General features: G+C 44.7%; 1 protein-coding gene across 1 annotated transcript in view; it reads left to right on the forward strand.

Annotated features, from left to right (window-relative positions):
- The window catches only part of BUB1 (BUB1 mitotic checkpoint serine/threonine kinase), a 57,753-nt gene that overhangs the window by 10,086 nt on the left and 21,020 nt on the right, over positions 1 to 26,647 (forward strand). The window contains exons 7-16 of the mRNA XM_075925870.2: positions 14,227 to 14,276; positions 14,385 to 14,575; positions 15,440 to 15,600; positions 16,830 to 17,185; positions 18,723 to 18,781; positions 19,152 to 19,280; positions 21,208 to 21,300; positions 22,459 to 22,549; positions 23,853 to 23,934; positions 25,849 to 26,029. Of these exons, the coding sequence (XP_075781985.2) occupies positions 14,227 to 14,276; positions 14,385 to 14,575; positions 15,440 to 15,600; positions 16,830 to 17,185; positions 18,723 to 18,781; positions 19,152 to 19,280; positions 21,208 to 21,300; positions 22,459 to 22,549; positions 23,853 to 23,934; positions 25,849 to 26,029 (1,393 nt within the window). The remainder of the gene's footprint in view (positions 1 to 14,226; positions 14,277 to 14,384; positions 14,576 to 15,439; positions 15,601 to 16,829; positions 17,186 to 18,722; positions 18,782 to 19,151; positions 19,281 to 21,207; positions 21,301 to 22,458; positions 22,550 to 23,852; positions 23,935 to 25,848; positions 26,030 to 26,647) is intronic.

Raw genomic sequence — 26,647 nt, forward strand, 5'->3', positions numbered from 1 at the left:
GAGTATCCTGGGATGCATTTCATCAGGACCTGGTGACTGGATGACATCTAACTTTCCTAAGTGATTTTTAACTTGTTCTTTGTGTATCCTATCTTCTAAACTTACCCTCTCTCTGCTTGTATTCGCTACGTTAGGCACGCCTCCAGACTTCTCGGTGAAGACCGAAACAAAAGTCATTGAGCATCTCTGCCATTTCCAAGTTTCCTGTTACTGCTTCTCCCTCCTCACTGAGCAGTGGGCCTACCCTGTCCTTGGTCTTCCTCTTGCTTTTAATGTATTTATAAAAGGTCGTCTTGTTTCCCTTTATGCCTGTAGCTAGTTTGATCTCATTTTGTGCCTTTGCCTTTCTAATCTTGCCCCTGCATTCCCATGTTGCTTGCCTATATTCATCCTTTGTTATTTGCCCTAGTTTCCATTTTTTATAGGACTCCTTTTTTATTTTGAGATCATGCAAGATCTCCTTGTTAAGCCAAGCTGGTCTTTTGCTGTATTTTCTATCTTTCCTACACAGCGGAATTGTTTGCTTTTGGGCCCTTAACAACGTTCCTTTGAAATACTTCAAACTCTCCTCAGTTGTTTTTCCCTTCAGTCTTGCTTCCCATGGGACCTTACCTACAAGTTCTCTGAGCTTATCAAAATCTGCTTTCCTGAAATCCATTACCTCAATTGTGCTGGTCTCCCTTCTACCTTTCCTTAAGATCATGAACTCTATTATTTCATGATCACTGTCCCCTATACTGTCTTCCACTTTCAAGTTCTCAGCTAGTTCCTCCCTATTTGTTAAAACCAAATCCAGAACAGCTTCTCCTCTGGTAGCTTTTTCAACCTTCTGAAACAGAAAGTTGTCTCCAATGCAGTCCAGAAACTTATTGGATAGCCTGTGCCCTGCTGTGTTAGTTTCCCAACATATGTCTGGATAGTTGAAGTCCCACATCACCACCAAATCTTGGGCTTTGGATAGTTTTGTTAATTATTTAAAAAAGGCCTCATCCACCTCTTCCACCTGGCTAGGTGGCCTGTAGTAGACTCCTAGCATGATATCACCCTCGTTTTTTACCCCTTTTAGCTTAACCCAGAGACTCTCTACACAGCTATCTCCTATGTTCATTTCCACTTCGTTGCCCAAAACAATGTCCGTTATACAAGTTGGGAGCCCTTTCCTCAGGCTACTGCCAAAAATTCTTTAATAGCAGCTATACCTTCATGGGGCCTTAACTGTACTACCCCTTACAGCAGTAGTCCCCAACGTTTAGAGCCTGCCGGGTGCCAGAGGGCGGGGACACATGCATGCTCGGGGGCACCCCCCCATACCCGTGTGCTCGGGGGCGGGGGGCCCCCCCGCAAGCGCCCCGCTCCGGAGCCCGGCGCTCCTCCCAAGCGCCGCATGCCGGGGGCCAGCACCCCCCCCCCGCAAGTGCTGCGGGGCCGGGCACCCCCCTCCCCTCCCGCACGCGCCCGGGGCCAGCGCTTACCATGTGCCCGGGGCCAGGCCAGCCCCGAGCACTTGGCGGGCGCACACAAATGGCCCCGTGGGCGCCATGGCGCCTGCGGGCACCTTGTTGGGGACCACTGCCTTACAGCAATCAGGGAAGGTGTTACAATGGCCTTAAACTTCCAATTCTATGCAACATCCAGGTACATTCAGCTGGGCTTACAGGCTGAAGGTTGATTAAAACATTCCAATTAACACAACTTCTCTTTTTCTTTTCTTTTTTTTTTTTTTTTAAACCAATGTTTTCGCATATCCATCCTTTTTATGTAGTAATTTAACCTTGTGCTTTGTTTGTTCCTTTATTTTTTTATCAATAGATAAACCTTGTGTTTCATGCATAGTTTTTCTTTTAAATGTACCTTTACCACTTTTCCTATTAACAAGACTCAAATTCCTTGGCCTCTGCCCTTCTGAGATACTGGTTTCTGTAAGTACCATAAAAAAATGCCTAATGCTTATTAAACCTTTCCTGCCTAATGCAGTATCACTTTTTAACACCGTACACTAGCTAGCGGTAAGACAAACAAAACAATCTTTGTCGTGACAATACATCCATGGTATTGTTCAGCTGGTACCAGCTTGTCCTGATTTTTCTGAAAGACCCCCCAAAAAAAAAAAAACCTTCTACCCAGTGCTGCTTTTTAAAAAAAAAAAAAAAAAAAAAGTGCCAGTACTCCAGGGGAAAAATTGCTGAGCTCTGACCGGAGGTGCTGGTACTGTCTGGAGGTGCCGGTACTGCATATCGGGCAGTACCGTCACAAAAAAGCACGGCTTCTACCCCTTTTGAGGGTGCCATATTATTGCTTGCATCCTTTTTTCTTTTACAAATATCCTTTTTCATTCCTTTCTTTGCTTACAATTACTCATATTTTTACCTATGGCTTTTGAAACCTGGCATGCCTACAAAACAATGGCTTCTGCCCCTTAAAGGCTTTTGAGTGAATTACCCCATTGTAATCCTCAAATTCAGGAGGTGTACTTCGTTTTCCTCTTATACAGCATACTAGGTTATCAAGATTCTGCTGAATTAAGTATGCATAGAGAATAGCCAGGAAGCGTTATTACTATAATTCTGGAGGATTTTCAGTGTGAGTTGTTTCCAATGACCATTTTTGTAAAAGCATTCCTTCTATTTAGACAACTTATCTTTGAGACCAGTTTGGTTAATAGTCTTTAAATCTTTGCTTATGCAGATCCCCTTTTGCATCTGTTTTCACATTTAGCGATGTGCAAACATTCTTTTTCTCACTTGTTTTTAGATCTGAGATTTTTAGATTCTCTTATTTTTAGGTTTGACTCCCCCTCCCCCCCACCTTTCTTTCTAGAGGGCTACAATTTGAACTTTCTGATATCAGGTAGTTTGATCAGCAAACTATCTACCTGCAAAGCTTCTTTGTGCTGCCAGCTAGGGCATTTGCACCACAGACACTTTCTGGCTTGCTTTTAGATTCAAAGCTGCCAGTAGCTTTGCCTTCAAAAAAGGGACACTAACTTTTGCCAGAGTTTTAGAATTTTGAGTTTTTACTTTTTAAGTTCTGCTTTCATACACAGCAACCTGAAAAGGAAGTTACAATCTGTTGTGGCTCCTGGAGCCCTCACAGGATTTTAACTTGTTTGCAGTTTTTACCCCTTCTATAGTATACACTGCGTGTCACAGGAAAATGTGAATTCTCTGTTTATAACATTGCTTAGCCATATTAATCTTTGCATAGGGTGTAAATGGGTTTTTTGTTTTGTTTTTTTATGCTCAGTTTTCCTGTACTTTTGTTAAACAACTTGGAATGAAATGGCCTTACTGAAAATAAATCAAACCAATTTGCTTTAAGCCTACAAAACAATTTACTAACCTGCAAAACAGGATTACTGGCTTTCGAAAGCCTCAGTTATTTACTGTGTGTGTGTGTGTGTGTGTGTATTTACACATACATTCTCTGAACATTTCTTACACTATTTCTACACAGCTGTACAAATATTACATTCCCTTCTATTCTTTGGGGTAAAGTTCTAATAGAACCCCTCCCCCCCTTAAAGTTCTTTTAGCACATTTGACTGAGTATCCACAATTAAATTTAGGGATTTGAGTCAAATTTACCTAGATTATTTACAGACATTCTTTTGGAAAAGGGCCCATTTTTCCTCCATCCAAGATTCTGTAGCACCTCCATTAATCTCATTGAAGACTGTGGCCATTGACCATTCTTGGAGTGCCCCTCCTCCCCTTCTCCTCCGCCCCCCCCCCCCCCAAAAAAAAAATAATTACCCAGCCCTGGGCTCAAGGAAATTGGACCATGAAGGGCCCTATGGAAGAAGCTCAGCCAAGAGAGCACAAAGTCTGTGGTCAGTATACAAAAACCCCCTCTCTGTGCATCCAAAGCTATATGGTGCTGGAATTGGTGCATAACCAACTGTCCATACTTTCAGCAGCCTGCTTTCAAAACATCCTGAACAGTGCCCTCAGCAAACACTTCTCCCACAACTACAACTGAGATCTGGGCACTTGGGTCCTCCAAGGCACAGACTAGAAATGGAGGTAGCCAGAACTCAAGCTTCACCAACTCTGAAAACCGTGTGTCGTGTCTTCTGTTTTGTGGGGTCTGGGTCACCACTCCCTGTGGGTGCCTTCCTTTTACTATGGAAGAGAAGTCTATTCCATGCCTTTCCTTCCATGTCCCTAATTCTAAAGCTCCTGAGCAAGATAGGGATATGGTCGACTAGTTATCCATCCCCACCCACCCTGCTGCCTCTATCTCAGTAGGGGAACCTGGTACGAGCTGGGACTCATGCTTTGGCTTTGCTTTTTAAATATATTAATAGCCTGCTAACTCTTAATACATTTAAAAAGCAGAAGCGCAGTGGGGGGGACTGGGTGAATCCCAGCTCATGTTGGTCGCCCCCGCCCCCACCCCCACCCCCACCCAGCTGCACTTAGCCTTTTAAATGTATTAAGAGCCTACTAGCTCTTAAGGCAGAGCCACAGTGAGGTTAGTTGCTGAGTCTGGGAGCTAACTCCGCTGCCACTCCCCTGCTTATCAACTAGCTGATGGGAAATCCATCAACTAGTCCAGTATTTCTCAACCTTCTTTTATAAAGTGACCCTCCCCCAAAAAGCTACCCCCAGTACCTACAGTTGATAGGACTGCTTAAAAATGCCTGCCTCCCCCAGTTCACCTTTAGTAAGTGCTTTTCCAGCTTTTCGAGTGTTTGTTACTTTTCAATTCCATTCCATACTCTGTATGAGCTATTGCCACCACTTTCCCATCTATTACTGCTGCAAAATAACTCGTGAACACCAGCTGAGCTGCTCTGTTTTCAGGTATAAAACCATCATTTGTTTCTCCTGTTTTTAGCTTTTGGCGTAACCCTGTGTGTTCACATGTTCTGTGTAGTATTTACTGTGATAGCTTCAGGCCAGGACATCTGCGCAAATGCACCTACTTTACTTTCTGTGCAACATTCTTGTGAAATGACTGCTTCAAGTTTTTCACCGGTCTCAGATGAACAAACTATGCCCTTTGGGTATCTGGCTTACTACCGAAGAAATGTCTGTTCTTGAAAAATGTGCCCTGGGACATGGCATAAAGGGAATCTCGCCTCAGCATTTTCAATTTTTTTCCCTTATACTCCACATACTTCATCTCTAATCCTGCCCAGTTTAGTTTATAGGTGCAGTTTTTATAGTACATATATAGTATGGCCACCAGTGTTTCGATTAACCAGGCTCTGTCTGGTGGTATTTCTCCAAGATTTGGCTACTAATTGGTACCCTTTGTCTTGCTAGTTGATGCCTAAGAATGATGACAAGTTAAAAACAAGGATTTTGTTAAATTACATTTGTAGTGTAATTACAAGAATGTACATAGTGATTGTGCATGGATTCCAGTGATTGTGATGGCTTCCTGATGTCTTAGCCAGGGCTTCATTGCTCCTTTTCCAGATCATAAATAAAGCTGATAAGAGACTAAAGTAATAGTGCTATTAAACAATATAATACCATTTATTAAAACATTTGTGGGTGTTTTCACATTTTTAAATATAAAAAATTTGTTACATTATACAAAATGTACATTGCTCACTTGATATGTGATTAAATCTTTGCACTAAAACAAAACAGTGCTTCAGTTCACTTAAGAAGACTGCACTGCTGTACTTGTATTATGAAAAGTAAAGTTACAAATGTAGAATAAGTACAAAAAACCTGCAAAACTTTAGTGTCTACAAGTCCTACTTCTTGTTCAGCTACTCCCTGTAGCTACAGAGGGTGTATCCGTGTGGCTGATGGATTATTCTCAAATAGAACCTACAGTAGTGTGGATGAATTGAGTTCTGTGTGGGCTAAGTTGTTCTAAACTTTGTGAACCTACTGGGTTACATTAGATGCATGCAGAGGGAAGGTAAGGGGTTTGAAAACTATTTATACCTCATGAGGCCTGAGTGGCCCAGGGGAGAACATTGCAGAAATTGGACCTGTGTCCCTCCTAGTAGCTAAAATTTCAAATCCATTTGTTGGCACAAGTCTTATGTTTTTTTAAAAGGGGGGGGGGGCACCATGATACTTTAATCTCCTTTGTCAAAAGGCTTTATTTCACATGGGGAAGGATAATCTAAGTACAGCAGAATACTCAGAAGGTCCTGAGACTATCTTTTGAAAAGGGAATAAATTGCACATGCTAATGCTGGGAGCGACAACTTACTGAGGTGGGAAGAGGAGGAGAGTGTTTAGGATGCAGTTAATGGGAATGGATGTCTAGGAGTGGGGCTGGATGGGACCAGTGAGGGGCTGGGGTGAGGTATCTTAAGGACAGCGATTTTCAAACTTGTTTTTCCACACGACCCAGGTGAATAAAATGGTTGACTCCTGTGACCCAGCATAATTATTTCTCTTGCCTAGAGTGTGGGCTCAGGGCAGAGCTGGGAATGAGGGGCTTGGGGTGCAGGAGGGAGATCATGGCTGGGGCAGGGGATTGGAAAGCCAGCTTGGGCATGGGCTTACCTCCAGCAAGACGCAGCCAGAAGAACGACAGGGATTTTAAGGCTGCTTCCCACCTGTCCTGGCACCTCAGACCATGCTGTGCCCCGCAAACAACCAATAGCAGGTCTGAGTCCTAGGCAGAGGTGTGCAAGCAGCTCTGCATGCTGCTCTCACACACAGGCACTGACCTTCCCAGCTCCCATTGGCTGGGAACCACTCAGGGGGAGTGTGGAGCTGCGGAAGGTAGGGCGTGGAGCACTGTGGCTCCCCGCCTAAGAGCTGGTCCCACTGATGGTCACTCCTGGGGTGCAGGGCAGTCTGTAGTGCCAGGACAGGCAGGAGGATGCCTGCCTTAGCAACCCCCTTGTCACCTGGGCACCCTACAGCAAGGCATTCCATGCCTCAGGTTTGGATCATGACCTGTACTTTAAAAACCACTGGACTAGGTGTGTGGGGCACTGGGAGATAGATGAGTCTTATGGGACTGGGGAGAACAGGAATGGGGCATTTTTTTCAACCCTATATTAACCTCTCTAAGCCTGGTCTTCCTATTCATACAGTAAGGGTAATGTTTCCCTCCTTGAGGTCTACTGTTTCAAAATGCTCTGCATGAGTCAGGTAGCATTATCTGGCCACAGTAGCATCTGAACTGCACTCTTTTATTATAGCTCCCTAAGGGCACATCAACACAGCAGGGCTAAGTCCGAAATAGGCTATGCAACTTGAGCTACATCAATTGCATAGCTGAAGTCAAAATAGCTCACTTCAGCTTTTGGCACTGTCTACGCACTGTCAGGAAGCCCGAGAAAGAACAATCTTCCTCCAACTTCCCCTACTCCTCAAAAGATGAGGGTTATAAGAGTCAGAGTAAGAAGTCCTCCTGCTTGACATAGTCTGTGACTACACAGCAAGCAGTTATTTTGACAATGTTATCATACATATAGTAGCCCATTGTCTGTGCATCTGTAACGCTGACGTACGCAACCACGCCCCCGGCCGTGTACCTCAGCGCCCTGCCCCCCTTCTCCTCCTTCCGTGGCGGTTCGGCCCAGCGTTGTGCTGCGCTGCTCAGCTGGGCCCCGGCGGGGGAGCAAGCGGCCCTTTGTGGTCCGGGCTCCCCACATGTGGGAAGCGTGGACCCCAAATGGCCACTTGCTCCCCCGCCGGGGCCTAGCTGAGTGGCCCCCCCCTTCCCCTCCCTCTGGGCCCCGGCGGCAAGGAGCAAGTGGTAGGCAAGCACGCGTGGGGAGCGTGGACCCCAAAGGGCCACTTGCTCCCCCGCTGGGGCCCGGAAGGAGGGAAAGGGGGGTAGGGCTGGCCGGAAGGGGGGTGGGAAGCAGAGCTGGGGGGGGGTGGAACGGGGGCTGTGGGGCTGGATGGGAGGAGGGGGGCGGAAAGCAGGCCTGGCGGGGGAGGGTGCGCAGCGCGGCCCCAAACGGCCACTTGCTGCGGCCCCAAACGGCCACTTGCTGCGGCCCCAAACGGCCGCTTGCTGCCACTTGCTCCCCCGCTGGAGCCCTGGGGGGCCATGGGGATGGCCGACAGGATGAGGGGGGCGGGAAGCAGACCGGGGGGGGGGGGGAGTGCAGCCACTGGCCGCAGCCAGACCGCAAATGGCCGCTTGCTCCCCAGCTGCGGCCCAGCTGAGTGGCACTGGCGCTGCGCCTCAGTGGGACAGGAAGAGGGGCGGGGCCACGTACATCACCGCCCCCCTCCTCCTCCTGCCTTGGCGCTGAGTGGTGCGCCCCTCAGCCAGGCCGCCAGGGGAGCCAGCAGCGCAAGGGGCTGTTTGGGCTCCCCTGGGGTAGGAGGGGAAGAGAGGGCAGTGACGTACACGGCCCCGCCCCCTAGCCGTATACGTCACCACCCCAGCCCCCTCCCTCCCTCGCGGCAACCTGGCTGAGCAGGCAGCACTCAGCCAAGCGCCACGGCGGGAGGGAAGAGGAAGGGGGGGCAGGGAGAGACAGAGGGGAGAGAGAGGCAGGAAGGGGAGAAGAGAAAGAAAAAGATAGAGAGAGAGAGGCAGGAGGCGGAGGAGAGCTGAGCCTCAGAGGTAGGTGTTTGGCATGGTCCACGGTGTTTCCCTATCTGTGTGTACCTCAGACGGCTGGCCTGGATATATTTTTGGGCATTGGCCACCAACTCCTCGATTTTAGCCTGCAGGGCCAGTAAACCCTCCTCTAGGTACTTACTTCCGTCGTGTTACTCAGGATCTCATGTTAGGTTACCCATCACTGCCGAAGTGCGATAGAGCCGCATTCCATCAACGGTCAGGATCGCCCCGTGAGGGACTGTTATACACACAGACGGATATGTAGAGTGGCAGGATGGAGTGATCTGTCTGGGTAGTCAAACACCAGTAGGTTCCGTTTATTTGGACCAGCTCAATGTTTATTTGTTTTTCTGTGAGAACTACATCAAACCTAGGCAGATTCGTCATGATGTTAAATGGGCAGGTACATAACATTTCCTTATCAAAGTGGATGCAATAATCCCTGGATACAGGGAGGCTCCCACACTTTCAGAATAAGCAATGCCCTCGACTCTATCTATATGCTTCTGCTTTGGTAGAGGCAGGGAGTTACCATTCTGATCATTGTGAGTGAGGAATCCCCAGAGGGGCTAAAACAAATGGTTATACTATGGCCTGTCCAGGTGGGCCTATGGGTCCTCATGAATTCTCTACTTCCCTACACTCATGGGATAGGCACAGGGAGGATGGGGACTCACCACTTCAATAAGGGCTGGGTGGTAGTGGCTAAAGCTTACCCTATATTTTTAATACTGGCCTTCTAATTTCTTTAATTTAGTTTCATTAATTAACGATCTAATTAGTCTCTGGTCCAAATATCTGGTTAGGTTTAGTGAAGTGGACACAGAGCTGGACAGATCCTTCAAACTATTTAGGTTCACTTGATTAGCTTGGCTCGTGTTTAGGCTTTTACAGGCGCTGGATATTACTGCATTTACCAGCTTGGATTCTATACAATTTCTGGGCTATGACATAAGTGTTGCTGACAGAGTTTCCAATCTGCGATGGTATCTGCTAAGCCCCGTTGTTGCCTAATCAGGCACTTGCCAATTTGATTAGCCAGTCTAGCACACAGCTGGTTTATACCAGTGTGGAACATCACCAAGGTAAGGACCAGTGACAGTTGTCCTGGTTCTGGGACAGAGGTCTGTTCAGGGCATGATGCACAATTGGGAGGCTCTATTTTGTCCTTAAGGACCTGGTTAATAATATCCAAATGAGGACAAGTTAGCGATGGCCATTGTTTAACAAATGACAGCCATGCCTCAGGGGTTACCTTTGTCTGGGCTTTAAGTGGTAAGCCCCAGTGGGAGTCAGTAGGTCCAACTTCAGTGGCCTGATGTCAGTGTTTAGCTTCTTTCCCACAATATTCCACACAAACTTTAACTCAGTGGACTGTGTATTCTTTGTCCTCGTGTTCATGTTGTTACAATAAACAAAATGATTCTGTGTGAATGAGGGGCGGCCCAAGGCCGTGTATTCCTCATTGCTATTAGCGTGTATTTGTTCTATGTGTGTGACTAGAGTCACTGTTTCTCTTATAGGACCAAGCATGGTTCACAGATGTTTAATTGTTAACCCATGCAATTCCATAATTCTTGAGGCCTTTTAAGGCATCAGACACCAATGAGTAGCAGGGCAAGTAGCTGTTATTGCAATAGTGAGGTTACTAGTTTCCTCGTTGTGGGCATCTTTACTTAAATATGCAGATGTCCCACTTGCCCGTGTTGTTTCTTATAGATTTCTTATTCTCTCTGGCCAAACCACTTTTATGGTTGGTGTGCAAATTTACAGAAGCTAAATATTTCATTTGTGTGGCCATTAAAGCAAAACCAATCCGGTGGGGGAGAGGGCTGGTACCCCATCCCAGTCCTCCTGTTCACGTGATGCACTCCTTTCTTCCTTCCAGTTCCTTTTTTGTTCACCTGTGGAGACATTGTTAACATTCTCCTAGCCTAAACAATTACCAAACTATTATTCTTTCACTGAATATTAAAGTAGCCAATTGATTGGGCCCAATTATTAATTTTGTTCATTTAAATTAATGCTTCTGCTTTACTCAAATTATCCTTTCATTAAAACAATATCCTACACACAACAATATTTTCAATACGTATTACAATTAAGACACACAAGACAAACTTGGACAGAACACAAACTTATTATGTCATGACACAGAACCATGGTTTGTTGTTGTTGTTTGTTGTTTTTCTTCAGCTGGCACCAGCACTTTCTGATGATCTGAAAGACAAGAAAACATTTCTACCTTTGTTGGGGTGGTACATTATAACTTAAAATACTTTTCTTTTTACAGATGTTCTTTGTTAGTTTTGATCAGCCTGTTACCCAATGGTATGCTTTTATTTTGCACACCAGCTTCAGAGGGTTTGAGTGGATTATTTCATTGTTCAATTATTAAGTTAAAGGTGGCATGCCTTGATTTTCCTCTTGTATCACAGATCAGGCTTAATGTGTGAAGCTATAGTGCTTTTCCTTAGCACAAGGTGTTGGCCAGTTACTGTCCCAGCAAGCAAAAAGCTTTTCTTTTCCTGAAAAGAATCATATACAATGTTACAGGCTTACTTATGGGGGACACTGCCCCCCCTTCCAGAACAGACAGGCAGTTTGCAGACACACACAACCTTGGATTTAAAAGCAAGCCAAAAGTGCTATCAACTCAGCCTTGAACAGAGAGACAGTGAAGTTTCAGGGCTTGGATTCTTAAAACAATGGTTTGTTTTCTTAAAGAGTAAATTTAACCTTAAGGATTGATGTATAGATTTCATTCTTTTATACAGTTAACCAGTTAAGTGTCAATCGAATTCCTTATTTTCCTTCTACTACGCCCATAGGACTCCAAACTTTTTGCCTTCCCCTTTCACATGCTTTTTTTCTTTCTTATGGTCTATCCTGATTCCTGCTAAATGACTTTTCTCAATGACACAAGTTTATCCAATATTAATTTGTCAAGGAGAGTGGGCTTTCCAATTAGCCCCACATCTCTTTATTTTGTTCAATATGTAAATCCAAATGTGTATTATTGCAATCAGCTAGTATTAATTTTAAACTTCTCAGTATAGGGTTTTCATAACATCCATGCTGCAGCAGTTGATCTATGCTGCTAATTCTGGGGTGGATCTGGCGGGGATTTGCACTATGCGAGAGTGTGTACGTTAAGTGCCTGTTGGGGGGCGTCCGCCAGGTCTTACACTGTTACGTGCAATGAGAGAATGGGTCACTAGTTCGTGCTGCCTGCCGCATTGCGTACTCGGCCAATCCAATCCCGAGCTTAACGTACGGCTCAATCACTCCTTGGTGATTTATCCAGTCTCTCCGTAACGAGCCCCTTAGTTCTAACAGTACACAACCCTCTTGTGCTTGTCCCCTAGATGTTCCTCCCCCCCTCTTTCAGGCCTGCCTCATAGGCTTGGTTCACCCTCATCCAGGTATCTCGTGCCTTAAATGGGAACGGAACCAGGATGTGTCTGAAGGAAACCAGAGACATCAACCCCTAGACCTAATGAGGTGGTAAATTAAATATACTCACCTCTCTTGGGTTTTAGTCTCCAGCTCCCGATCAGCTCACAAGCCTGGATCCCGGACGAGCCCCCAATTTGTTGGAAATAATCCAGGACACTCTGGATGCAGGTGAAAACAGGTGGAGGATTTATTATACACCAGCTGATGGAGTGACACGCAGGAGTTACCCTGGTGAACACTGGTTAATTAACACAATACAATAGGTTATATAGTCAGCAGGTGGACGGAGGAAAAATGATTTGATAGGTCTAGCAGCAAGACGAAATGAGCACATAAGCCAATAGAACTACTAAAGATTACATAATATCTCCGCCCATTGCAAAGTAACAACTCATTAATATATATACAGGTGGTTATTGTTCAAATGCCAAAACATGTCAGCAAAACAGTAATAACATTTTAGTCTGTATAGATAATGATGTTTCTATAGCAGGCGGGTATGGTCTTGAGTTGGTGTAGCGCTTGGTTCTCAGGCTTATTATCTAGGAGTGAAGCAAGACAGTTTAAGCAAATTTTATGAATGTTATCTTACGCAAAATGTGTTACGTTACCAACTGGGACCCTGTCCAAGTGTTTTAGAACGTGGTTGCTATGGTGCTCAGGGTCTTTTACTGCCTGCAGCTCTTATCCTGACTGTGGTGTTCCCAGGCTTGATCCCAGAATGGAGTCATGCTGTTTAGAGGCCTACTAGCACATTTAGGGCTGCCTCAGTTTACCCTACAGTTGCAAAGAAATCATTTAGTTTCTCTGCAATGGCTTTATCATCCTTGATTGCTCCTTTTATTTATTTTTTTTATACTGCACTCTGTCCCCAAAAAAGAAACCCCTAGATTTGCATGTAAATTGGAGATGTCATTCAGCTCGATCATGCTACACCAATGGCTCAGCATGGGAACATGGTCAAAGGCAGCTTTTCACTGTAGATGGAAGTAAGCCAGGGGCTACTTAGTGTTGAGCGCATCACTGTAAATGGCTGCTGCAGCATAGTGTGGTGGTTGTGTATAGCACTGGAATTGAAAAGGAGACTACATTTTGCAACACAATTGGTAAATCTCTGCAGGCCAGTATAGCTTGCATGGGCCGAGGGGGAATCCTCTCTCCCCACGAAGGAACAGTGGTAGTGCAGTCAGTCATCTCACATCACTTGGTAACCTTCCTGTATCAGGGGTGCAGAGTGGACTGGTTCTAAAAGGGATCCCGGCTAGCTGGAAGGGCGGTGGTGTGATGTAGAATCCTGAATGTAGGAGGAGCTGGTGCTGTGGCCATCCTCTGCTCTGTCAGACCCATGTGCCTTTCCACTGTCCAGACTGGATGAGGAAGCCATCATGCTACCCCACTGGGGCGGTGAGAGAAACCAAATACAAGAGTAAGATCTGAGAGTAAAGGATTGAGGAAAAGGGACTGAGTAGGCTTCTTCCCGCACAACTCCTTCACTTTAAACTAAAGTTACTAATCAGACTTGAGGGTCTGGGGAGAGGAGCAGCCCTTGAGTCTATTTTCTAGGTCTTATGCTAGCCATTAATTGATGGAATGAAACTCTTATTAACTGGTATTGCTTTAATAACATGGCTAATTTCATAGCTCTAGCTATGTCTGTTGTGGCTCTTCAACTAGCTCAGATTCATCAAAATTTGTAGCTTGGGAAGGTGGGGAGATCAATATATCTTATATCTTTCAGATTTTTTCTTCTGGGCACCCACAAAGTGTTCAACAGTGGGGAAAAAAATCTTATTGTTTTCCTTTTGGACTATTGGGCTAGTTTACTCACTGACAAGCATTAGTACTGAAGTATTTTCAAACATGAGGTCTAGTCTTGCATTATGTATGCACCCAAAAACCCAAGGCAGAGAGTTTGGCAAATGCACACATGATACTTCATTCTAGAGCTGCTGCTTGGTGTGTCCGAATCGCTTGCTAAAATTGCATTTCTGCCGTTGATGTGAGAATCATTGTATGGCTAACAAGGATAAAAGCTGGACCAAGTGCACAATTGTAAAATATGTTTCTAAATTACTGGTGTCATTTGTAAACATTCTTCTGGTAAGATTTGTTTTGTCCAATATAAATTGCAAATGCACTTTGTTTTACTATTTTTGGTAATTGCATAGCTGTGTAGATATCCTGGACTCATGGCTGAACAAAATAGGTGGACACTTTAAGACTAGGGTCTCAAAGCTTCTTTCCATCTTTTAGGATCCAATGCTTTCTGCAGCTCAGTCATCTCAGAATGAAGCAGGAAAAGTGTAAGTAGCACTTATACACACTCAGTTGTGCTAGACAAGTGTGCTTTAAAAAATAATCAGAGTGCTTCACGGTGAACTTGAATGCATCTTTCACACTTCTCTCCACAGAGAGTATCTTACATACATTTCCAAGTCAGCAGTTATTCCAAAGCCATCTTCAACCTCCAGTGAATTTGAGCAAGTGGCAATGTACAATAGAAATATGCTCATATGTGAAGGCTCAGAGCTTTCTTTTGAGGAAGTGAGAGCGAAGATTGTTTACAGAAAACAAGAAAGATTGAGACGACAAAAAGAATGGGGTACTCTATCTACTTCCCTTCAGAAATGTCCTTGTCTGTATCGCCAAGGAAAACTTGTGGGTTAAAGTAACTTTGTCGCTGTCTGCACACACTCGCTCAGCCAAATCTGGCATCCCTTCGCCTGCTCAAAGAGTAGAAAAAACATTCATGGGAACCATGTAAATGTCAGTGACTGTGTCAAATGAATTCTGTGACGTGAGACATTGCCTTCAAGATAAGAGAGTAAGAGCATGGGACAAGGGTAAAACCCAGGGTTCCTTAAACTGACTTCAGTGGCAGTGTCCAATCAGTCTTCTCAAATCCAGTCTTTCCAATGTAATGCAGTTCACTCTCTCCCTTCTTCCCGATGGGTGGAAGGAATGGTACTTGAGAGGCCAAGAGCAGTCCATCCCTCTGTGGTCTAGCAGTGGCATGCTTAATTCCTTCTGCTATGCAAACCACACAAGTGTACTGTACCTTTGCCTAGCAAACAAACGACTCTAAAACTGCAACAAATATAGTTCACAAATCAATTTTAGAGAAATAGAGAACCTCAAAAGGGAAATGACTTAAATAAAACCACAGACAAGGAAACAGTCATCCACTATGAACATTTACCCTGGGAAGGTAGAGTTTTGTGACACTGGTTGACAAACTTGTAGTAGGTCTGGTGAGTGAGAAGCTGATGTATGTGTCTGTATGGTTTTCTTCTGTTTCCTGATTAATTTAGTCTTCAATACGTTATTTGCTTGTAGCAACATAAATTGTAATGGCTTTTTACATATGTGCATTTTGTTTAAAGTATCTCATCTCTGAAGTAGGGAGAGAAAAGCCTAAATGGACGTTAATTGCCTGTTTTGCTTATTCTGTTCTGACTGCCTTCAGAAAAAGAAGAGTGGGACTATGCAAAGAGAAAAGAATCTGCCATCCTTGAAATGCAACTTTTGCAGCAGAAGCTAGAACAGCTGAGTCACCTGGCCAAAGGCTTTCCAGAAACTAAGCTGGAAGAGGCATCCATGCTACAGTTTGTTCCAGATAGAACAATGGTAAGCATATAATAGCAGCAGCACATTTGTATCTAGTAGTAAAGTTTAATTTTCTTGCTATGATGGACTCATTCTTTATTCCACGTGTCTCTCTAGTTTAACTTGAAAATCAAGATTCACTGTAAGGATGTTAAGGACTAGTTGACTGTCCGATAAGAAAATGCTTACCGGATAGTCAGTCGACTAGTTGATTTTCCCCCCTTATCTCCCCCCCCCCCCCCCGACTTTCCCACTCAGATAGAGGCAGCAAAGGGTGGGGGAAGAACGGGTACTTCAAAGCAGCAGCACTGCACAGCTGAGCCTGGGATGAGCTGTGTGGTGCTGCCCCTTTGAAACGCAGAAGTGGGGGCAACATGCAGCGCAACATGGAGCCCGGGGTCAGCAGAGGACTCTGAGTCCCCTGCTGACCCCTGGATCCATGAGGGTCCTGTGGCTTTGAAATGCACAAGAGCCCCCACTGGAGCTTGTAAATTTCAAAGCAGACATGCCCATGTGCAGCCTAGAGTCAGCGGGACTTCCCGCTGGCCCTGGGCTGCAGGTGGAGTTCCACATTCCTCCTTTGAAATGTACAAGAGCCCCAGTGGGGGCTCTTGTACATTTCAAAGGAGGAATGCAGAAGTGTCTATCGAGTAGTTGATGGAAATTCCATCAACTACTCGACTAGTCAATTAACCACAATTTAACATCCTTAATTCACTGAAGTGCAGGTTGAACCTCTCTAGTACAGCATCTTTGGAACCTGACTGGTGCCGAACCAGAGAATTTGCCAAGCCATAGGAGGTCAAATATTGTCTAGCAGCATTATCAATACCTCTGCTGCTTGCTGGGCTCCGACAAGACAGTTGGGGGTATATTAGAGCAAAATAAAAGCACAGAACACTGAGATCAAGGACTAGTGGATGTAAACAAACTTCATGGGACCACAGGCAACTTGGCCACACTCATGATAAGTGGATATCCAGCTAACTAAAATAATTCCAGATTGTGGATGTTGCCAGACCAGAGAGTGCCAGAGTAGTTCAGCTTGCACCTGTTTTCCTGTTTTTGTATTTGTCTGGCATGGCTTCATCTTTGTGACTATTTAACCAAAAATCTACTTAGACCACCAAGGGTTTATGTTTAGGTACATTTGAAAGTTACTATTGTGTGGTAAGACTGATTCCCTTTTTGCTTCTGGATGGTGACGAGCAGTTTAGCAATGGTTTGCCTGTATGTTTCTTCTTGCAAAGGTTGAGCCATGTGTGAAACCAAATACTGCTCTACAGCCAGCGTGTACAGCACCGTCTCAGACGACAAATCTGCAAACCTCATGGTGCCTAAGGCCAGACCAGCTGCAATCAAGGGCTGTAGCAAGTACTTCAACAGCAGGTACTTTTGTACCACGGCCTGTTGAAGCTGCTAACCACCTGTCTGTGTCAGCCTCACTATCGATGGCAGCGTATGAAAAGGACACAGGCGAAGCTAAACTAGATCTTGGAGAACTCCGGAACAGTCTATTACAACTTGAGCTCAAGAGTGGTGATGCTGTGTCTCAGCCTAGTCAGGAACATTCCACCTGCAGTTATGGCCGCTCCATTGGACAGCAGTAAGTAGAATGGGCTTTCTGATTCTTGCTGAAGATGATGATCAGACTTTTTATAATTTGACCACATCAGGGGTTTTCAAATTTGGGTCATGGACCCGTGAGGCAGAGCCCCTGGTGGGCCCACAATGCTTTGTTTACTCTAAAGCTCTTCAGCCACGGAGCCTTGCAGCACCCATTGGCTGCGATTTGCCATTTCCAGCCAAGGGGAGCTGCTGGAAGTTCCCTGCGCATACTGGCTCCCACGGAGCTGCATCGCCCATCCTCTCCCCACGCGCGGCTGCCTCTTATTCAGTTAGGGATGTTTTTTAAGTAAACATGTAAGCGCTGAAATTTTTCAGCAGTTACACATTTACATAAATAAACACATTTTAATGTTCCTAACTCAAATACGCTCTATGGGTTGCAATGAAGGAGTTAAAAAAACAGAAAATTGAGAAGGTCTTTCTGGGCTTTCTTAAACCCACCATGTTGATTGTTTTGTTAATCTTACAACTTCTGTTGTTTTCAGCATATAAATTACTTGCTTAGACCACCTATTTACATTTATCCTTCTGAGTCCATCCCATAACAGTATTGTAGCTTAGGGCAGTGGTTCTTAATCAGGGGTACATGTACCTGTGAGGAACGCGGAGATCTTCTGGGGGGTACATCAACTCATCTAGATAATTGCCTAAAAGTTTTTCAACAGGCTACATAAAAAGCACTAGTGAAGTCAGTACAAATTAAAATTTCAAAGGCAGTGGTTAGTTTAATGGTGGTTGAGATTCTGTGGCCTGCACTGTGCAGGGGGTCAGAATAGATGATCATAATGGTCCCTTCTGACCTTAAAGTCTATGAGTCACTGTAGGGGCAGATGACCGTTTTGCGGGGCCCCGGGCAGCATAATTCCGTGGGGCCCCCCCTTTGCCACGGCGCATGCACAGCGGCGCCACAGCGCATGCGCGGGGCTTTCTGAAGCGCGGGGCTTGGGGCGGCCGCCCCGTTCGCCCTGCCCTATATCCGCCCCTGCTGCACTGTATACAATACACTGACTAAAATGTGAGTACAAAGTTATATTCCAATTGATTTATTTTATAATTATATGGTAAAAAGAGAGAGTAAACATTCTGAATACTGTGCTATGATACCTTTTGTATTTTTATGTCTGATTTTGTATGTTTTTAAGTGAGGTGAAACTTGGTGATACACATGACAAATCAGACTCTTGGAAATGACACAGTAGTCTGGAAAGATTGAGAGCCACTGATTTAGGGGATATATTTGTTTGACTGCAACTTTCCTGAAGAAATTGCAGTTTTAGTGTGACCATGAGGAGGTTACTATCTTGGGAGCAGGTTATCAATAAACCACAATTCTTATTGATCAGAAAGTGTCCTTTGGGAGAGACAAGCCTCTCTTATTTGATACAAGCTGTGAGAGATGATGCTTGAAAAGCTGAAGTAGGTTACTGGAAATGTCTGAAATGAAACTAGAATTAATTTAAAGAAGGTTTTTTGTAACCCTTCTCAGGCTAACACTCTTACCATTTCCTTTGAAGGCACACAAATGTGAGCACTCCTGGTCTCAAATTAGATCCATGCACAGAGATGAAAGAAGGTAATTACCAAGCAGTTTAAAAAATAATGATCCCATTGCATGTGTCTTATTTATTCTGTCTGGGGATGCATATTATGCAGCTCTTCCGGTGTCAGTGAATCAAGTCGTCTTCCTTGGGAATTACCAGTATTTAGCATAGATATTTTATGTTGCAGCTGTATGTCATGCCACTATGTGCACTTGAGCCAAGTTTGACTGATTGACATGCATTGTAATGCAATCTTTCTGTGTTTGTAGAATTACTATAACTGTAGCTCCCGTTGCACTGAACAGTATTAGAACGCTGGTGCTTATCGCCAAACCATGGGAAATCAGGTTCTAGAATCTGCTTTGATCATTTCAAAAGTTGTTTAAATTCTTCTCCTTTTAGCATCTAGAGTTGGAAATGCTTCTATCAGCTTTGGAAGTGCCACACCAAACACCTCACTGGGAGGAGTGATGCAGGCAACTCCATTCAAAGTGCAGCCTTCACCCACCGTTCATACTAAAGAAGCACTGGGTAAGTATGTGGGGTGAAATCCTAGCTCAACTGGGTTCCTTTGTCACAGACTCCAGTGGCGCCAAGGTTGCATGGTGGCCTCTTAAAACCAAACCTCGTTCCGAGAAACTGGCTTAATGATATCCATGCCTTTGTTGGCAAAGGGGAACCACATGACTACCAGCACAATATGAATTCCTTCCCATTTGGAATAGGTTGAATAATCTGGAACAGTATGTGTCCCTTTCTAACGTGTTGTATTGAGGGATGGCACAAAGTTCTTTACCTACTGAGCCGCCAAAGTATCAAAATGCCCATACTTTTCTTTCTGGATCTAAATTACTGTTGCTGTCCATGCGGTGGTTCCATCTGCAAGCAAAGTCTGAGCTCCACTGTGTCCAGTGGTGTTGCCAACCTGTGTCTGTTTCCAAATCAAGAGGAACTGTAGGGGCACATCTATACAGCAGGATAAAACTTGAATTAAGCTACGCAACTTCAGCTATGTCAGTTGTGTTGCTGAATTTGAAATAGTTTAATTTGGCTTTTAGCGCCATCTGTACAGCAGGAAGTCTGCTTCAGCTTCCTCCTTCAACTTCCCTTACTCCTCGTGAAATGAGGGTTACAGGAGTCAGAATACGTAGACTTCCAGCTTGCCATTATTTCGAAATAAAGGTTTGCAGTGTAGACACGCTCTTTGTTATTTCAGAATAACGTCAATTATTCTGAAATAACACTGCTGTGTAGATGTATCCTAACAGATGACTAAGGTAGAGTGCTAAGGAATAGAAAATGTAGCTGTGTAAATGGACACCTTTGGTGTTCAGCAGCTCCTCGAGACAAAATTTGACTTCAGCAAGTGTGCATTATTTTTCATCTGCCTCTGGTGGAGCATTCACTGTCTAGCTTGCTTCCTGGTTCTTTGTCACAACTTTGTCCTTTGGCTGGGCTGTTGGTAGTCTTAAGTACGGCCACACTGGGCCTGACCCAGTGTCCATCTAGGCCAGTATTCTGTCTTCCAACAGTGGCCAGCGCCAGATGCTCCAGAAGGAGTGAACAGAAACAGGGAATCATCAAGTGATCCCTTTCCTGTCAACCATTTCCAGTCTTTGAGAAACAGAGGCCAGGGACACCATTCCTACCCATTCTGGCTAATCAGTATTGATGGACCTAACCTCCAGGAATCTATCTAGCTTTTTCTTGAACCCTATTACAGTCTTGGTCTTCACAACATCAAAGTTCCTAAATTGCCCAATGCCTCAGGAGGCCAGTCTTCCTAGTTAAGCAGTGCAGCTTTTGGTCACTGAGTGTGGCTCATTTACTCAAGGCCTTAATGAATCTTCTTGTTGATTTTAATGGGGGAACCACGTCCTACCCACACTGGGTTCCAGACCAGACCCCTGCATAAAGCAGTTGGTCCCAGTCTCTCCCAACTCTTTGCTGTTTTCCCATCCTGCTTTCTACTAAGTTCATACTATAGGCTATGCTTCTGATTCACTGCTTCAGACCTCTCCTCCCAGAACTATTTATATTTATTATCAGTAAACAAGGAAATACAGAAATATTGATCGGTCTATTGTCATACGTAGAGCAATACAATATGATTCCACTGTATTCCTTTGAAAACTTGCTTGTGACCAGTTATTGTCTTTCAGTATTAATACATCTTAACCACAGACCAAAATAGTCAGGAGTTTAATTCAAAACGTATATACCTCAGAGAAATGAAAATTTGTCCATTGGTTAGAAATGTCTTAATCTCTGCAGGTATTAGAGGGATCCACTAAGAAAACTATTTTACACTTTACGCCTCATTAAAACACTAACTTCATGGTATGAAATAAGGTACAAAAGTCCACTCTTGTTTCTATTATTTGTTGTTTTGTTCCTATTATCAGTTCTGAAAGGTGCTTCTACAACTGTGTTTTGATGGTTTTTTTTCTCTTGTTAGGATTTTTAATGGATGTATTTCAGACACCTATCCTGCCTGAAATGTCTTCTCTTCAAGAAAATGAGAAATTTGAGGCCAATTGTAGAAAAAGCGGTATGTTTAAATGGGATTTTCATCCACAATCACAGCTGCAATCAAAAAAATGTTTATGACCTCTCTTTAGTTTTGGTGCAGGATGAGAACAGTCCTGAAAAATAGAAGACACTTATTCTCGCAAAATTTCATATCAGAAATATGATTTATTGGAAGGCTCTACATTTTTGTGCAAATTATTAGGAAAAATAAAAGCATTCTTCTGTTGCCTTCAAAATGCTGTGGAAAAGTTTGCATTAAGTTGGGATTAAGGAAACTGTTGCTTCTTTATAATAATTTCTCTGGGCACCTGAAACACGATTCCAGAAAAAACCTAGTTAATACTGTGTACTGATCTGCAGAATTTCAGTCTGAAAAGAGGTCTGCCTTACCATAATTCTTCCTCCTCTCATTACCCTGAAGTTCATGTGCAAGTCAGGATAGCATTTTTGTGCTGGGTCAGGGAAGAGCCATGTCTGAACTATATGTATAGTGCTCTTCACCCAATGATAATATCCTAACTACTAGCCTTCAGTAACTATCCAGCCGACCTGGCAGTTTATCAGTAGCACAATGCATTGGCATGCTGAGATTGGTGTGAAGACTGATTTATTCCTGTACTGTACACCTGAGCCAGCATGCTCTCGATTCCTAGTAGGGTTCAGTTCTCTGCACAGTAAGCCCCTATTTGTGGCTTTGGAGTGGAGGAAGCTCCATTAATAAACTCTTGGAGTCAAGGATTATACTGATTTGTTCTACTGGGTGCAAACTCTGAATAGACTTCTGGTGGATAGCTGAGATGTGAGGAGGCAGGACCATGTCTCCTTTCACTTTTTTTCTTCTACCTCAACCCCTTGGTGACCTGTTAGCTTTCACTTTCTTACATCAGATTTGGATCGTCTTTAGAATCCATCAGGTCTTTCCCTTGCTTGGCTAATAACAGCTGACTCAGGCTGTGAAAGACTCCCTTTCACTCCATCCCTACCCTGGGACTGAGATGAGCCTTCTGCCTCCAGTGTGCATCTGTAATACACTACTGGAACACGCTTTATCCTGGAGTAGCTGCATTTCCATTCCCGTCAGTTCTCTGCCTGTAGGGATGAGGATGTAGCCATTTATTATGGTGCTTTTAAGGTAAACCAGAGACAATATTAACGTAATTCTTTCTTTGTATTTTAGAACCTGGTAAAAGCATGAAAACTAATGAAACCACTGCTCCTGTTGAACCTGCTTTTTCCATTTTTGAAGATGGGAACGAGAAAGAAAACAGGTAAAGAGAAGCTAGTCACAACTTGGATCTCTTGTCACTAAGATATATAGTCCATATAGTGCTGCTATGACTGCGTCTGCATGATCAGTTAATTGAGAGCAGAGGTGGACAAACACTGGCCCACGGGCTGGATCTGGTCCACCAAGGTTAGCTCCTGGCAGGCCCGTTGGTAGCTGCATGGAGTAGTGTCCTGGTCCACATCACTTCCCAATGCTCCCCTGGGCCAAGAACGGCGATCAGTGGCCAATGGGAGCTGCAATCGCTGGTACTTGAGGCTGTATAGGTAAATACGGTGGCGGTGGCCTGCCCAGGGTTAACCCTGACGAGCCGCCGCCATGTTATTGCCCACCTTTGGTTTAGATCTTCACTTTAGGATATATAGAGAGGAAATCAGGTCACCAAAGATTGGGGAAATTGAAAATGAGATGGTCTTGGCTAGGGATGTTATATTTAGATTAATTAACTAATCGAATAGTTGATGGGATTTCCATCAACTATTTGATTAGTCTATACGGGCACCAATCTGCTAAAATTCAAAAGTGGAAGCCCCGTACATTTCAAAAGGAAGCCCTGCAGGGAGAGCGTGACCAGTGAGGGACTTTTCACTGGCCCCATGCTCTTTGTGGCGCCTGAGCCTTTGAAATGTACAAAAGCCCCGTGGGCTCCCCACCAGCGCTGGCTCTTGCCTCACCTCCCCCCGCTGCCTCTCTCTGAGGGTATGGCTACATTACCACCATAGTTCGAACTAGAGTGGTTAATGTAGTCAATCGAAGTTGCAAATCGAAGTTCCACGAGGAGTAACGGTAGTTCGAATTAGCCTAATTCGAACTACCTACTCCGTGCCGCATGTAGCCGCGAGCACGGAGTCCGAACTACCGGGGATTTAAAAATGACGGCACCCGGCAAGATGCAAATGAAGCCCGGGATATTTAAATCCCGGGATTCATTTGCAACTTCGATTGACTACATTAACCAACCTAGTTCGAACTAGGGTGGTAGTGTAGACATACCCTGATAGAGGTAGCAAGGGGGAGAAGCGACTAGTCACATCACTAGTCGACTGTCTGATAAGCTCATGCTTATCGGATTGTCGACTAGTTGCTTATATCCCGTGTCTTGGCGGCTTCTCCATGAAATGGCTGAGCAAACTTACTGTGATCATGGTTCTTGTGTGGCTTGCCTGGTAAATGAGCAGCTTACATTCTGAAGCTATAACTTTTGCTGACCAAGTTTCAGCCCTGGCCTCTTAACTTTTGTGTAGCTTGTTCTGCTAAAACAACTTCTAAACAGCAGTTTCTCTTAGGTTTCCAGAGCAAAAAACCAAGCTTGCTCAGGTCAGAGCCTTTGGAGAACAGCCCTTGTTCAGGCGTGATGAGCGATCAAAAGTAAGTGTGTGCTTCTCTTTAGCAAAGCTTAGCCTAGTAAGGTATTGTGGAATTGGAGGACCTTGAAGTGGTTCCCTTCAGTGCTAACCTGTAGTGATTTGCATTTCTGTTCCAGCATTGTAAAATTGCTAATTTGTATCTGCACAAAGAATTCCTGGCATATTAAGTTTTGTGTCCTAGAAATGTCAGAGGCAAATCACTGGACATTTGCAAAACCTTGAATGCCTTGGCTATGTCTCTGAGTAGTGTGACTTCCCCATCGCATAAACACAACTTCCTTCTACTGATACGTTTTTAGAAATGGGAAGCCGTGGTAACCCATGGCTCAAGTATTGCCAGGTCTAAACATATGGCTGGAAATGGGAATTGGAGGCCAAAGGATCCCCCAAGCTGGTCAATGTCCACTGTCGCCTGGCAGAAGCCCTCCTGATTTACGTTAGTCATTGAAGACCTACTTTGACTTTGAAGGTGTTTTCCTGGCCTGAAAAACTGCCTGCAGAAGTGACCCAGAGGCATGGAAACCCTGCTTGAGAGAATGAGGAAATGTAAACATTCTTGGATTAAAAAGGGGAGAGAGTGTTTAGTGGGATTCCGAAGGAGGCGTGGCTCCATGTGCTATGATAACCAAAGAAACTAAACTTCATGCTTCTGAGTGTAAGGTGTTCACTGGTGGGTTTCTTCCTCACCCACACGGGCAGCTTAATGTCTAGAACAAGCTCTTTTGTATCTTCCTATCTTCATATTGTGAGTCTTCATATTTCTGTCTTCCTTGTGGGATGGCTGCTCTCAGAATACTGGACTAGATATGCCAGAGATCTGATGGCCAGTGCTGGGCGAATCTGCCTACCTGACCCATCGCACAGGAGCTTATTGGTCAGAATTCTTGGTGCACAGACAACGGTCTCATACGTTTCACCAGTCTGCTGCCTTGGCCGCATCAGTAGCAGCTCCCTGCGCAGATCCGCCCTGAGCTTCTGGGGAGAGGGCTGGTGATCTTCAGGCATTCTTGGCAGCTCTTCTCTGCTCCTCTCTTTTCTTCTTCGTTTCCCCTTCCTTCTTCCCCAGCTGTCCCCAAGACCAACACAATTCATCAGAGGAGACAAGTTTGTTCCTGGCAGAACTGAGCTTTGCTCCCTGGGCGCTTGGGAGCGGAGCATGCGTTTGCATGTGAACGTAATGAGTAGTTGTGTGAGTGGGGAGGCGGAAGAGGTTGCTTCAGCACTCCAGTGACTAGAGTGGTCTGAGTGACTGCAATGCCTTGCTGGTCCTGCTCCTTAGCCTCTGGGCTGGGCTTATAGGTTAAGCTTTGCTAGAAAAGGGGAGACTAATTCTGTCTGGAGGAGATTGGACCAGAATACATTGGTTCTCTCATTTGTGTCAACATATTGAGTATGTCTAGACTGCATCCCGCTGTCGGCAGAGGGGTGCAGATTAGGCAGGTCGACATTGCAAATGAGGCAGAGATTCAAATATCCTGTGCCTAATTTGCATAAAATGGCCACCGTGTTTTTGCTGATTCGGCACTTTGTCGGCAAAAAGCAGCAGTCTACAGGGGGATCTGTCGAGAAAGAAAGCCTTTCTTTTCAGACATAAGGGATCTGTTGAAAAAGGCTTTCTTTTTCGACAGATCCCCACTAGACTGCTGCTTTTTGCCAACAAAGTGCTGAGTCGGCAAAAACGTGGTGGCCATTTTTATGCAAATTAGGCACAGGATATTTAAATCCCTGCCTCATTTGCAATGTCGACCTGCCTAATCTGCATCCCTCTGCCGACAGAGGGATACAGTCTAGACATACCCATTGAGGGTATTGATCACCATTGGCTAGAAAAGTACCATGAGGTCAGGCATGAACTGCAGTTATCCCAGATTTACTGTTAGCTCCCTGATGAACACTGCTTAATTCTTCTGCGTAGGAAGGAACTCGGGCAGCAGAGCTCATGATGGATGACTACACAGTGTGGGCTCGGCACTGTAATAATAAAACATTGGCGCCCAGTCCCAACAGCACAAGAGATTTTGCCCGTGCTACACACCTTGCTTCAACCCCATTTAACTACCTGCCGGCGCGTTCATGGCAAGCCACAGAGGAGAAAGGTAAATGATGTGTATTTGAGAGCAGGGCATCTGATTCATCTCTGCTTTACTCCACTCCTATGCCAGCCCCACTTCTCCTATCTCTGCAGCTACTCAGCGCTCATGGCCCACAACACTAATGTATGTGGGTGCTAAGGAATTTCAGGGACAAGAGTAACAGGGAGCATGAGCCTATCTAGCACCACAGTTCCTTAGAGAGTTGTAATTTGGTGGGAGAGAGAAGGTAGCTGTTTCCCATTCTTCAAGGATTTCCAGCTGAGCAGCTCTTAAAAACCTCTTAAATTTTTGTTTTCTGAAAACTCCCATAAATAGGAGTCAAATCTTAAGTGGCTTGCTTCTTTGTTTCTACTATGAATAACTTTATGGTTGCTTCCATACTTTTCTCTTGTGTGAAATGCCCTCTCTCAAACCATAACAACAACTTCTTTGTTTCTGTCTTCACCAAGCAGTTTGATGATGAAGGGATGCAGAACATAGTGAATGCTAGGGGAAATGGGGTAGGTTTAGAAGATAAAATTTTAAAAAGACCAACTCAAAAATTACCTAGAAAAGTGAGATGTCTTCAAGTCTCGGGCCTGATGAAATGCATCCTAGAATACTCAAAGAGCTGATAGAAGA

Source organism: Pelodiscus sinensis, chromosome 3 (genome assembly GCF_052426305.1).
Source record: "Pelodiscus sinensis isolate ZL-2025 chromosome 3, ASM5242630v1, whole genome shotgun sequence".
NCBI lineage: Eukaryota > Metazoa > Chordata > Testudines > Trionychidae > Pelodiscus > Pelodiscus sinensis.